The 14,461-nt window shown below is 32.7% G+C and overlaps 1 protein-coding gene across 1 annotated transcript in view; it reads left to right on the top strand.

Moving 5' to 3' along the window:
• The window catches only part of LRRC63 (leucine rich repeat containing 63), a 33,021-nt gene extending 18,809 nt beyond the window's left edge, over positions 1-14,212 (top strand). Inside the window, exons 5-9 of the mRNA XM_010951606.2 lie at positions 1,265-1,363; positions 6,081-6,217; positions 7,948-8,031; positions 9,642-9,881; positions 14,026-14,212. Coding sequence (XP_010949908.2) covers positions 1,265-1,363; positions 6,081-6,217; positions 7,948-8,031; positions 9,642-9,881; positions 14,026-14,212 — 747 coding nt within the window. The remainder of the gene's footprint in view (positions 1-1,264; positions 1,364-6,080; positions 6,218-7,947; positions 8,032-9,641; positions 9,882-14,025) is intronic.
• Positions 14,213-14,461: the final 249 nt, after the last annotated feature.

Raw genomic sequence — 14,461 nt, 5'->3', positions numbered from 1 at the left:
GAAGAAAACGTAAAAGCACTAGTTATCTAGTTATCCGAACACTCTAAGTGGACTGATTAGCAACTGTGACAGACACTTTTCTGCCACATAATTTACCACTAGTTATGCAGAGAAGAGAAAAATGTTTAATGACAGGAAGAAAGAATAGCTACGCTTGTCTACTACCAACATACAGACATTTACAAATATTAATACTTTTACAAGAGGTCAGTCTTGAAACCAGCACTGTCCAGTGTAAGATTCATCAGCCATGAACCTTCTCATTCGTATCCAGCACATGCCATAACCTAATGCACTGGTAGCATGCCTCCCTTCATGACAAGTGGTGGTTTGATCCCCCAGCATTAAAGAGCCTTGGTTCATTCAGTTGAACACAACTGATTCCATGAGCCTTAAGAAACAAATGTGCCAACCTCCCAGAAGCATTAAAGATACTGGGGGTACCAGATATGTCTTAGTCAAATTTGGCTGCTAGGACAAAATACCACAGAGTGGCTTAAACAACAAACATTTATTTCTCACAGTTCTGGTGGCTGGGAAGTTTGAGACTAAGGCATCAGTTTGGTTCCTTTTGAGAGCTCTTTTTCACAGCTGCCTTTTTGCTGTATCTTCACATGCAGAGAGAAAGAGATCTCTGGTCCACTCCTCTTTTTATAAGGGCACTAATTCCATCATGAGGGCTCCATCCTTAAGACCTCATCTAACTCTACTACCTCCCAAAGACCTCACTTCTAAGTGCCATCACACTGGGGATTAGGGCTTCAACACATGAATTTTGGAAGAACAAACATTTAGTCCATAACAACACACACACTTTCCTCAATCAGAAATTGGCAGATTTAAGCAAGGAATTTTGGACAGATGTGAGATTACTAGAAAGATAACAGAGAAGTAGAAGTAGAGACATGAAAAAAAAACAGCATAAAGAGAATTAAATATAATATATTTTCAATTACTTATTTCAGCATGTAGTGGACACTTAATAAATGTTTGCCTGTTACTAATTGAAATAATACCTGTCACACATATAATACTATATTTCTTACATATATAAATATTTTGTAGTTTTTCTATTTTGTTTCTTTATGTATTTAAGAAATTATCATGAAAGACTAAAATAAATGAATAGAAGATTATTGAAGGCTTGTTAGAGTAATATCAAACATTGTCATTCAGATTATGTGCTCCTTTTTTTTCAATCTTATATGAAATATTTTGTGCATTGTTAATAATTAATTTCTTATTGCTTGTCATTTTCTTTTAGGGCTTTTTTCTACTGTATTGTCCAGATTTAACACCTTTGGCTTCCCAGTTGGTATATCTTAATTTATCATATAATAACATCTTTTACTTTCCCACAGAAGTGAGTCCATTTTTACAATTATATATTATAATAATTTCTTATTATTAATAATTATCATAATTTTTAAATAGACACAATACCCTGGAGTTACTTGAAAGTAAATATATTTTGTATTGCATCCCTAAAGGCAGAAGTACCAAAAGTACAGTACATTTTTCTTAGCTGTCCCACGATACAATCTTCAAAGACTATATTATAGTCAGGCTCTCAAATATGTTCTCCTAATTGTACAATGTATATAAGGTTATTTAGTTATTTTTCTAATTCTGAATAAAACCTAAAATGTACTATATCCAAGTGTTAATCAGAAGCTTTAAAGGCAATGTTTAGTGACCAGGTAATATGACGTCATAACAAGTTTTCATTATCATAGGCTGAAATAGGATATTCTGCTTAATAAAACATATGAAGGATAATCAGATATGGGATGAGAAAATTCAATGTCATTTACATAAACAAGTCATTATAAGTCATTAGGACAGATTATGTTTTCAGTTTCTTTAGTCACTGTCTCATTGGTCACAGGGTATCTGGTTGTTTTGTGAACTGACTTCCAGAATATTGACTTTTAAAGAACTGACTTCTAGCAAGTTGATTTGCTTTCTATTTCAAATATAAAGTATTGAAAACATATATTTTCCATAGTTTCTCATAATATTGTGTTTTTATTTTCACTAGATGGTAGACTTTGGCAGAGGACAGAGTCTACTGAAAAAATTTAGGACAGGAAAACGTAGAAGCAGAAATGTAAACATAACAAAGTATATATTTATGTAGTTTTTTCTTATATCTGAAGAGTTTCTTCTCTCAGATTCTTTAAAAGACATGAAATCATGTACAATAATAATTAATTATAATAATGTATTGTTAGCTCTGTAACATATGCATGTACTGTGTGTAACAATTATAGTACAAAAAAAGAAGAAGGAATAGACCTATTTAGGAACAACATTTCCATATGTCTGGAATTAAGTTAGTGTAAATCTGGAGCAGATTCTGATAAGTTAAGGTGTATTTTAAACCCTTTAAAGCAATCGCTAAGAAAATAACTCAAGAGAATATAGTGGAAAAAAAACCACTAAAGTAATTAAAACATTAAACTAGAAAATATCCAGCTGGTGCAAAAGAAGGTAGTAAAGGAGGAACAAAAATGGCATGACATTTAGAGACTATAAGTAAAATGGCAATGTAAATCCAGCCATGTTAATAATAACATTATATATGAATACATAAAAAAATACAGTTTGTCAGATTGGGTTAAAAAACAAGCTCTAATGATATGCTGTCTAAAGGAGACATACTTAAGATTAAGAGATACAAAGAAGTTAAAAGTAAAGAATAAGAAAGGATCTATCATGCAAATAGCAACCATAAGAAACCTGGAGTGACTACAATAGTATCAGGTAAAATTTTAAAACTAGTATCAGACAAAAACAAATTTTAAATTAAAAAATGTTACTAGAGATAAAGAAGGACATTTTGTCAATCTATCGGGAATCTGTAACAAGTATAAACATTTATGTGCTTACCAATAGAGCCCAGAATACATGAAGCAAAAACTGAAAGAACTGAAGGGAGGAATAGAAAATTTAACAATAATAATTGGATAGTTCAGTACCAACTTTCAATAATGCACAGACCAACTAGGCAGAAGATCAAGAGTGAAACAGAAGACTTGAACAACACTACAAACCAGTAAGAACTAACAGACATTTATGGGACACTGCAACCAATAGTTAGCAGAATACACAATTCCCAAATTCACATGGAACATTTTCCAGGATAGACCATATGTCAGTCTACAAAAATAATCTTAATAAATTTAAAAGACTTGAAAATCACAGAAAGTATATTTTTGGGCTACAATAAAATGTAATTAGAAATTGATAACTGAAAAAATTTGTAAATACATGGAAATTAAGCAACATACTCTTAAATAACAAAGTCAATGAAGAAATCGAAAGGGAAATTAGAAAATATTTTGAAATAAAAATGAAAATACAACATACCAAAATTTATGAGATGCATCTACATTAGTGCTCAGAGAGAAATTTATAGCTTTAAATTCCTATATTAAACAGGAAGAAATAAAAACCTAACTTCCCATCTTAAGTCACTAGGAAAAAAAAGAGCAAACTAAATCCAAAGAAAGAATAAGAGGATAATAAAAATGAATGAAATAGGGAATAGAAAAACAATAGAGAAAAATCAAAATGTAAAGCTGTTAGTTTGAAAAGATCAACAAAATTGACTAATCTTATATATAACCAAGTAAAAAGGAAGACTCAAGTTACTAAAATTAGGAGTGAAGGATGGGACATCACTACCAACCTTATAGAAATACAAAAAATATTTTAAGATAATACTACCAATACCAACCAACCAGATAGCTTAGATGAAACAGATATATACCTGGGAAGACTCAAGAATAGACTCAGAAAAGAAATAGAAAATCTGAATGGTTCTATAATAAAGAAAGTGGTTTATATGTGGAATCTAAAAAACAAAAACAAAAACAAACAAACAAACAAAAACAAAGCGTAAATACAGGACAGAAATAGACTCACAGACAGAGAATACAGACTTGTGGTTACCAGGGGGGTGGAGGGTGGGAAGGGATAGACTGGGATTTCAAAATTGTAGAATAGATAAACAAGATTACACTGTATAGCACAGGGAAATATACACAAAATGTTATGATAACTCACAGAGAAAAAAATGTGCCAATGAGTGTGTATATGTCCATGAATGACTGAAAAATTGTGCTGAACACTGAAATTTGACACAACATTGTAAAATGATTATAAATCAATAAAAAATGTTAAAAAAAAAAAAAAAGAAAGTGTTTTAATAGTAATTTGAAAACTTTCCACAAAGTAAAGTCCAGGATCAGATAGCTCCATTAGTGAATTCTACCAAACATCTTAAAAAGAATTAACATCAATCCTTTACAAACTCTAACAAAAAATAGGGGAGAAGAGGAAACATTCTCATTCAAACTATTAAGCCAGTGATACCCTAATACCAAAACTAGACAAAGATATGGAAAGAAAAGCAAACTACAGAACAATATCTCTTGTGAATACACAGTGCAAAAATCCTTAACAAAATGCTAATAAACCAAATTTAGCAACATATATATATAAGAGGATTTTACACCATGACCAAGTGAGATTTATTCCAGGAATGCAAGGTTGGTTAAACGTACAAAAATCAATCGATGTAATTCACCATATTAATATAGAGATGGAGAAAAAAAAACTATACACTTATCTCAAAAGAGCCAGAAAAAGCACTTTACAAAAGCCACCATACTTTCATGACCAAAACACTCAACATCTATGAATATAAGGGAGCATCCTCAACTTGATAAAAGATGTCTACAAGAAACCCACAGCTAATATCACACTTACTGATGAAAAACTAAAGGTTGTCTTCCTAAGATCAAGAATAAGATGAAGATGTACGTCTACTATTGCCACTACGTATTCAACACTGTACTGGGGTTTCTAGCAAAGAAAAGTAGGCAACAAAAAGAAACAAAAGGCATTCAGATTAAAAACAAAGGAGTTGAACTCTCTCTAGTTGTACAGGATATGGTTTTGTATACAGAAATCCTAAGGAATTCGCTAAAAACTATTAGAACTAATGAGTGAGTTCATCAAGGTTGCAGGGTAATACAAGATCAATATACAAAAGTCAGTTGTATTTGTACATATTAGCAACAAAACATTCTGACAATAAAATTAATAAAGGAATTCTATATATATGAAAAAGAATAAAACATTTAGAAGTAAGTTTTACAAAAGCACCAAACTTATACTGTGAAAACTAGAGTATTTTTAAAAGAAATTAAAGGGGACATACTTCAATGGCAAGAGATCCCATGTTCATAGATCTGAAGACTTAATATTAAGATGGCAATACTCACAACTGATCGATAGATTCATTGATGTCTCTATGAAAATTACAACCTGCCTTTTAAAATGAATTTGGCAGGCTGACCCTGAAGTTCTTATGGAACGGCAAGGGATTCCAAATAGGCAAAACAATCTTCTTGAAAAGGAAAGACAAACTTGGAGTACTTAAATTTTCTGATCGCAAGAATGAGCATGCTCTTCTCCACCAATTTAAAATCTTTTAATGGTACAAAAACATTTAATGTTAAAGAGAGCTAGCATAAGACCTTATTAAGATTCAGTAGAGAGTAAAATATGCTAATCAAGCAACAATCATAGATTTAAAAGGTATGTTCTGTTTTTAAAATTTCATATGAAAAATCAGTATATACAAAATTACTGTGATATCAGAGTAAAACATGCTTGTTATGATACCGGACACTCCACTGATCGCTAAGGTTAATTCCACTTATTTTCCTGATTCTGCAGATATCTCCTGCCTCCCTCATTCTTTGCATAATTACTTCTTATGAAACCATGTGCTCAATCGATCAGGATGATTTTCCCATTTAGAAAAGGAACGTTCTTGAGTCAGGGGTATGGAATGCAGTAATTGCACTGTCTTACCATAGCTTACATATTAACCCTGGTCAGTTATTTTGAAGGCTTACCGAGGTATTTTTTGAGATAGATGATACAGCCAGTAGTGTTACCATGCTGATTTGACTGCATTAGTTCAAAGGGTTAATAAAATGTAACAAATAGGGATTTGCATACTTCACTATTCTATTCATATGTTTCTCTTTTCTGTTCCTCAGATATTTTGTCTTAGAAATTTACAAATACTGATTCTGAGAAATAATCCTATCAAAGAAATCCCTTCTAACGTTCAACAACTTAAGTTCCTTAGAACTTTCAACATTGCCTTTAATTTGATTACCACTCTTCCACTTGGGTAAGGTTGATAGTCTAATTTCCTAATCTATAAAATAAGCAATTACCTGTATGATATCTAAGATCCTTTAAACTCCAACAGGAATGTTGATACTCAGGTATAAAAGACATGGATTTTTTTTCCCACATATGGATGGTAATTAACTCCTAATGAAAGTTTTGAACCAAAACCTTAACCAAATGCCAAAACAAGATACCTCTTCCAGTTAGATTTTTAACAAATTGAATGCAGCTTAAGGGCAAAAGGTTATAAGCAAAGGGACTCTTAAATAGCTGAGTAACATTTGGCAAAAGATTTTTATAGTAATTAAGGAAGTGCATCAAATTCACTGACAAAGCATTGTTTGTAAGCAACAATCCAACAAGATCTACATTCATATACTGTAGAACTATTCAGTCATTTTTTATAAAGTATGTGAAAGTTGTATCATTTCTGTGTAAAAATACATATATATACATCACACATTACACATAAAATGTATAAAAAGAAAGAATAAACACTAAGGAGTAAGGATATTATATTATGGGTTTTATTTTTGTTTGACTTATCTATATTTTCCCACAGTAGCATAAATTGTACTGCTTTGATTCCCTCCCTTGATACTAGAATCAGACTTATCTCTAAGGAAAATCTGTTTCCTTTTTACTGGAGGATGGTATTTAAAAACCAAGATCTGGGTGCTGGATGTTCCCATTGCTATTGGGATGATATTGCTTCTAAACACTCTCAGTGGACAGAGAAAGCAATTTATATATGTATACTAATCTGTGTGTACACACATCTATAATTATTTGTGTATACACACACACAATTCTAAGTGTGTGTATATATTAATAATACAATGTGTGTATATATACATGAAATATATACATCTAAACAGGAGTTCATACTGGATAATCTATAATCATAATTACATAATTAGAGTAACCACACTGTCATTTAAACAAAATGTAAAAATTTCTAAAGCAACTAAAACTTGATCATAACTAAAGAGTCAACACTGTTCATTGTTTAGAGAGTAGGCAAATTAGTTTGACCTATTGATTATCATCAAAATTTTAAGGAACTATTTCTCAAAAATACTAGTGTTTCTAAAATACAGCAATATATTTTTAAGTAAATAACATAGGCTATGTATGTATATCCATGGAAGACTGATAGCATATTAAAGCCAAGAATGAAAAACATAATGGGAATTTTAGGAATAATAATACAATTACATAATAATTATTATGAGAATTAATTTATTACCTCAGGGGAGACTTAAAACAAGCTCTGACATATGTGAAAATGTTCATTTGCAGAGTTTACTCAATGGAAACTCACACAGAGGGCACATGCAGTGAGGAATGAGGGTGCTGAATTCTTTGTATTTAAAGACTGTTGTCAGAACTCTAATTTCCTGAGCAAAGAGACCTGACCTAATGATAGCAACGAAGAAAAAATTTATCTAAATGCTGTTAGGAATTTCTCAGGTGGCTTTTTCTAGATGGGGCTTTATCCACTCCAGATATTTCAAATCAGTCTTAAGGGATAGATGAATAATTTTTAGGAAATTTCACTGTAATTATATCATCTATAATGAAAAGTCTATATGTATAAATTTCAAGATCTCAAAAAAATAGTTTATTTACCTATTTACTCAAGAATTAAACTCTTTATTTATGCCCACCCAGTATGATGATAAGCATATAATCATTTCTACAATTCATTTTCTCTTTCCATTTTAGGTTATTTTACTTGTTTAATCTTGAGAAACTTGATATTTCCTACAATAGCATTGCTTTTATTCCAAATGAAATCCAGAAACTCAGGTATCTTGGAAGTAGTAAGTACCCACAAGACATTATGCCCTTTAAGGGCATATTTGGTGATGATTGTTATGGAGAAAATTGAGTCCTTTCATTTATTTAATAGCCGTAAAACATAATGTGTGAAGCATAAAGTTAACCAACATGTAATTTGAATGGTGTACAGTATTTTTAATACATAACATTTTCTTTAATTATTAAAGGATGACCACCTAATAGGTTGACAAGTTGATTTTACCCATTTATCTGTGTGTGCACCAGGTAGTTCTTATCAGTTTTATTTATTTATTGTGAGGAAATACATAAATATATACAAAATGCTAGTAACACACAGTGCTTTAATGCTTAGCCTCAATTCTTTCTCACGCTAGTTTTTTAAAAGTCTCTGAAGTTGATCTCTGTCCTTCTAGGTCAGTACCATATTATTTTAATTATGACTTCAGAGAAATTTATTTCTAATAACTAGTAGGGAGATTATTTTTCAATATTAGTGTATTAACTATTCTCTTTAGATTATGATCTTTAAGATCATTTAATATAATTCTAAGCCCCTTCTCCCCCCAAAACATAAAGTTATGTTACTACTATGGATGTAGTATTTCCTCTAATTTTCATTTCTAGCTGCCTATTGCCAGTCAGCATAGAGAAACAGAGGACAGAACAGAATAGAGAAAAGCTATTTACTTCTTCACATTAATTTAAATCAAGCTATGTAATCAAATTATTTTAGTTCTGAGTTTTACTATATTTTCTTTGATATTCTAGGAGCATTATTTCATCTTCAGTAAAATAAGATCATCTTATTTCTGCTTTTCTAATATTTGTACCATTACTTAATTTCTCATGTAACAGTCTTTATATTTCAATAGGAGAATTCAGCCTGTTCACATTTGTTATGACTGATATACTTAAGTGACTTCTGTTTTACTTTGTATTTAGTATTTATTTACTTTCTCCTTTTTGTATGGGGGTTTTTGGGGGTTTTTTTTCGGTGATTTTTTTTCAAGATGCTATTTGTTCTCTTTTTTCCTCTCTTGTTAATTTTGGAACTTCACTGAACTTTCCCAGTCTATTTCAGGCTATCTTTCCTTCCCCCCAAAACTTACAAACAAACACATTTTTCTATACTATTTTATAAAAGCAAGATGAAAGCTACTTTCCCCAGCATGATGGTCTGTCTCCCCTCACTGCTGCCTTCCGCCAATAGTTGAGAACTTTAGAATACTTGAATTGAAAAAAAAAAAGTGCTGATGTTTAATTTGTCTAGGAAAATAAATTCTTTCTTTGTATCATTAAACTGTACTATATTTTAGGTAGCATAACATTCATTGTTCTTTCTACATTTGTGCTTACTTTTTTCCATAATAATGGCATGTTGCAAAGATCCAAAATATGTGCTTTAACTCTACTATTTACACAAATCCATTTATTTGCATAATATATTGGTTCGGTTGCTTTTTTCAGTTAATTCTCTTGATTCTAAGGAAATACTTAACACGTATTTTATTATTACTAAGTTTTATACCAGTTTTCAGGAACATTGGGACAGATTTTTACTTGGATATTATAAATTGCATGAATACCTTGTAAGCTATGGTTTCCTTTATTTGCAGATCACTTAAAAAACTGATTGTTGACGGGAATGAACTGACTACTTTTCCACCTGGAATTTTGAAGCTGACCCTGAGAAAAATCCTATTTGAGAATAATTTCACTCATCCTACTCTTTGGAAAGAGAATTCTGTGAATAGTCCACAGCGCCTTACTCAACTTACTTCTTTGTTCTTTTTAAAGAATAATCTACATATGTATTATACTGAGATTCCAGAGAAAATTCAAAAGTTACTAAAATGGTGAGCAAATTCTTAAGCCCTTTTAACCAAAACATACTGTTTTAAAGCATTTAAAATATTCTTTATTACAGGGCCAGATGATAGATTTACTGTACACACATACCCCACACCACACACAACACTCCTGCAGTTTTTCAGATTGCTCCTTCTGGCTCTTTAGGCATAATAAAAAGTCTATGAAGAGTAGCACAAAGTAAGTTTGAGGAGGAAGATTGGGAACAGCTGCTGGAGACCACTGAATGCACTGGGGTTTCTTCTTTAGGCCATGGGAGCCATTTTATGTAACATAGAGCCAATCAGTACCCACCCCCCCTTTTTTTTAAATCTATCATCCTGGAGCCCTGTGTCTTTGTGCCCTAATCTGGAAAAGTTGATGTCTAGATCTGGCCCACAACTGTTAGTCCAGGACTTCCCTTCACTATTATCTTGGAATTTCCTTTACTGTAGTCACACTGGATACCTTGTTCTTCATTTACCTCCTTATTTTGGTGAAGCCTTCCCTCCAGTGTCTCCCTGCAAAATTTAAAGACTATCCATGTTTGAATATGTCTTTATTCTGCACACAGACTCAACTGATAATTTGACTGGGTATAAAAACTCTGGGTTCAATAATTTTCTTCAGGATCTTGGAGATATTGCTTCATTATCTTCTACTTTTCTATTTTGTATTTGAGGTCTACAGCTTTCTTATGCCTTATCCTCCATATATAACCTATGTGTTTTGGGGGGAAGCTTTTCAAATCTTTTTTTCTAGTTGTTTTAAGTTTTCACAATGATGTGCCTTTGTGAGATTTTTTTTTTTAATTCAATGTTGGGCACATGGTGTATCCTTTCAATCTGGAAACGCATGCATTTCAATTCTGAGAAATTTTCTTTTACTATTACTTTGAAAATTCTGTCTTTGATTTGTTTGTGTTTTCTCTTCTGAGACTATAATAGCAAATACTGGACCTTCTGAATTTTCCCTTTTTCTTCTGAAGGGTACCAGAATATGCCTCCCAAAATATGCCTCTTTGACATGGGGATTATTTTCAGTTTAAGGCAACTGACATCTAGCAGATGCAGGAAAAGCTCTTTACCTCCCCTTAACTACCTAAAAATAGAATATAAATTTCTCCTTTTGTAAAGGAAATTTCCATTTGTAAAAGTATCTCTACATGAGGAAGAGAACTACTTCAGGAGACAACTCTTATCACCTGAGAGACTCCTATCTGCAAAACAAGACAACCCTTATTTACCATATATTTCCACCCTTTGCCTTCTCATAACTGGGCTTCTCAGCCCAGAAGCCCAAATTCTCTTTTCCTTTGTTTAGCCTAAGATGGTATATAAGCCTCAACCATTTGGCTCCCTCCTTGAGTCTCATTTCCTTGTGAGGGTCCTATGTGTGTGTACATAATTAAGCTGTTTTTCCTCTTGTTAATCTGTTTGACAAGTTTAAACTGACAAGTTTAATATCCAGGGCCCGCCCCAGTCAATGAACCTAAGATAGGTAGAGGAAAAAGATATTTTTTCTTCCTTACAGTTCTCAGCCAGAGGGGGCTTGTTTCAAAAGCCTCAATTAGTTTTTTGTATTTTTCTTTAACAAAAATGTATGTATTTAAATTGTACAATATGATTTGATATACATATGCATTGTGAAATGATTACAAAGATAAAATGAACACATCCATCGCCTCACATAATTAACTCTTGTTTTGTGTGGTGAGAACACTTTCAGATTTACTTTCAGCAAATTTCAAGTATATAATACCAAGTTATTAACTACAGTCACCACATTGTACACTAGATCCTCAAAACCTATTCATCTTATAACTGAAAGTTTGTACCCTTTGACCTACATATCCCCATTTCCTTCTCCCCTCAGCCCCTGGCAACCATCGTTCTACTGTTTCTGAGATTGACTTCTGAAGCTTAGATTTGACTTGTAGCTCAGCCTGCTTCAGTTATGGCACGTACTGTAACCAGACGATTTCCTTTACAGAGTATTCATTTACTAATTCAGCATACTCTGCTTTTCTATTATGAAATATATATGTAATCATACTAATATACAAAAAATATAGTTAAAATTGAACATCTCATAGCTTTGTCAAATCTTATCATTTTGTTATATTTCCTTCAAATCTTTATTTTTTGAAGTAAAACATTATGAATACAGTTAAAGCCTCCTTTGACCTTTTTCTAGGCTAATTTGCTTCCTCCCCAGAGGTAACCACTCTCCTTAACTGGTATTAACCCCCCATGTTTTACTTTCACTGCATCTGTATGTTATAAACAAGCTTGTGGTAGAAGAAAAAAATATTTGGTCTTTGCCCCTAGTTCCTGGCACAGAGCTCCTAAGACCCTTGTAATTTCCTGAGTAACAGGAGTGTTGTTTCAATAGTAGATGAGTTTATGCAAATAAAGTGACTTTGTTGGGTGGGAAGGCAGTTATGTAGCCTCTGGATCTGGGCTAGCAGCCAGAAAGACCAATTTTGATTGGAAGGTTGGAACTCTCAGTTCCACCCTCTTCAACTCCTAGGAGAGAAGTGCTGGAGATTAATGGCCAGTCATTTAACTTCTCATGCCTATGTACTAAAACCCCCTAAATAATGGGGTTCAGGGAGCTTCCAAGTTGGTGAACACACTCCAGGCCTGCAGGGTGGTGCATTCTAACTCCACAGGGACAGAAGCTCCTGTTCCAGATCCTTTCAGACCTCGCTTCTCCTGACTGTCCACTTGCATCCTTTATTATAAACTGTAATAGTAACTACAGCATTTTTCTGAGTTCGGTGAGTTGTTCCAGCAAATTATCAAACCTGGGGGTGGGGAGTGGATACCCCCAATTTGAAACCAAGTCAGACAGAAGTGTGGGTAACTGGGAACCCAATATTTGAAACTACATCTTAAGTGAGAGCAATCTTGAGGGACTGAGCACTTATGTCTGTGGAGTCTGATCCTTAACTCCAGGTAGTTAATGTCAGAACTGAACTAAATATTAGTAACACCCAGCTGGTGTCTGTAGAGAGTTGGAGAACTGGCTGGTGTCAGAAAAAAACCTCCAACAAATATGTAGTATTATTTTTCGTGTTTTAAGCTTTACATAAATATCACAAAGTATGTCCTTCTGCAACTTGTTTTACACTTTCAGCCTTTTGCTTTTTCTCTTCTGATATCTCCACATTGACTTATATTGCTCTAGTCCATTTTCTCTAGTATGATTTTCTTTGGAATGAATATCTCATAATCTATTTATCCTTTCTCTTGCTGGTGGACATTTGAATTGTTTCCAATTTCACTACTACCAAGAAGTCTGCCATACCATTTTAAAGTCTATGTCTTTATACAAATATGCCAGTGTTTCTAAGTCATTGAGTATGTGCATCTTCAACAAGAAATTGCCAAATTGCTCTCTAAAGTCATTACACCAATTTATACCTCACCAAGAAAGTATGAGGGTCCCTGATGATTCTCATCCTCACCAAACTTTGTACAGTCAGATTTTCACACTTTGCCCATGTGATGATTTATGAAATGGTATTTCTTTGCTATTTTGTTTTGTATTCCCTTATTACTAGTGAAATTGAGAAGCTTTTCTTCTCAGTATTCTCTGGACATTTAAGTTTCCTCTCCTCTGTATAGTCTGTTCATGTGCTAATGTTAATGTACTAATGGGCTGATGTCTTTTTTTAAAACTGATTTGTTAGCATTTAATATATATATATGGACACTAGTCCTACACTAGGTTACAATAGTCCTTTTATTTCTAAAATGATATATTTGTTTTGAGTTATAAAAATACATATTTATTATAGAAAATTTGGAAAATATAGAAAAACATTTTATGAAGAAGTTTAAAATTCTCTGTGATCACACAGGATAATAGGTCCAAGGATAATTACTGTTTCCTGTTTGGGATTTGTCCTTAGAGTGTTTTCTTACTATGGATCTATCTATTTGTTTGTTTGTTTTAGAAACTAAGATTTTTTTAATACACACATATTTATTTTTTAGCATTTAATTTTTCACTTGTGGATGTCTTCGCTCCTCAGATGGTAAGAGCAATGATTATAAAGGCCATATTTTGTGCTACTTTGAGTCTTTTGCTTAGCATCAAGCAAAATGTCTTTCCTTTAGTAGCTCTGATGTTCCTTCATTGCAGCACGACCAGATGTGAATGGTGCCGTGGTCCAAAGTTTGGTGAAGGTTTTTGCATCATCCGATCCTGTAATATTTTTGGAGCAACACAGCTTCCTGTTCTATATCATGTCTGTTCCTCCTCCTGCTATAGAAAAGTAAAGGAAAGTAGTGTTGCTTCAGCTAGTGTTTCTGGTAAAGAACATCTCTAAATCCCAAGTCGATGAATTATACAATGATTTATGAGTCCCACTTTAAAAGCCATTAAAGTTTCCGTACATAATCTTTCATTTCTTTGAGAATACAGGTTCTGTGAAGACATGTCTTCTTGTGTGAATCCTCTTTGTAATCCTTATGAAAGTTTGTGATAGCAAATTTTTGCAGAATACTTACCTAAGAAGGATTAGCAAAACTCTTTGGATTTAAAAGAAGGGCTAGAAAATTTCTTTCAGAGAATGTTT

The sequence above is a fragment of the Camelus bactrianus genome, chromosome 14 (genome assembly GCF_048773025.1).
Source record: "Camelus bactrianus isolate YW-2024 breed Bactrian camel chromosome 14, ASM4877302v1, whole genome shotgun sequence".
Lineage (NCBI taxonomy): Eukaryota > Metazoa > Chordata > Mammalia > Artiodactyla > Camelidae > Camelus > Camelus bactrianus.
The sequence above is the reverse complement of the archived record's forward strand: the minus strand, read 5'-3'. Positions and strand labels throughout refer to the sequence as shown.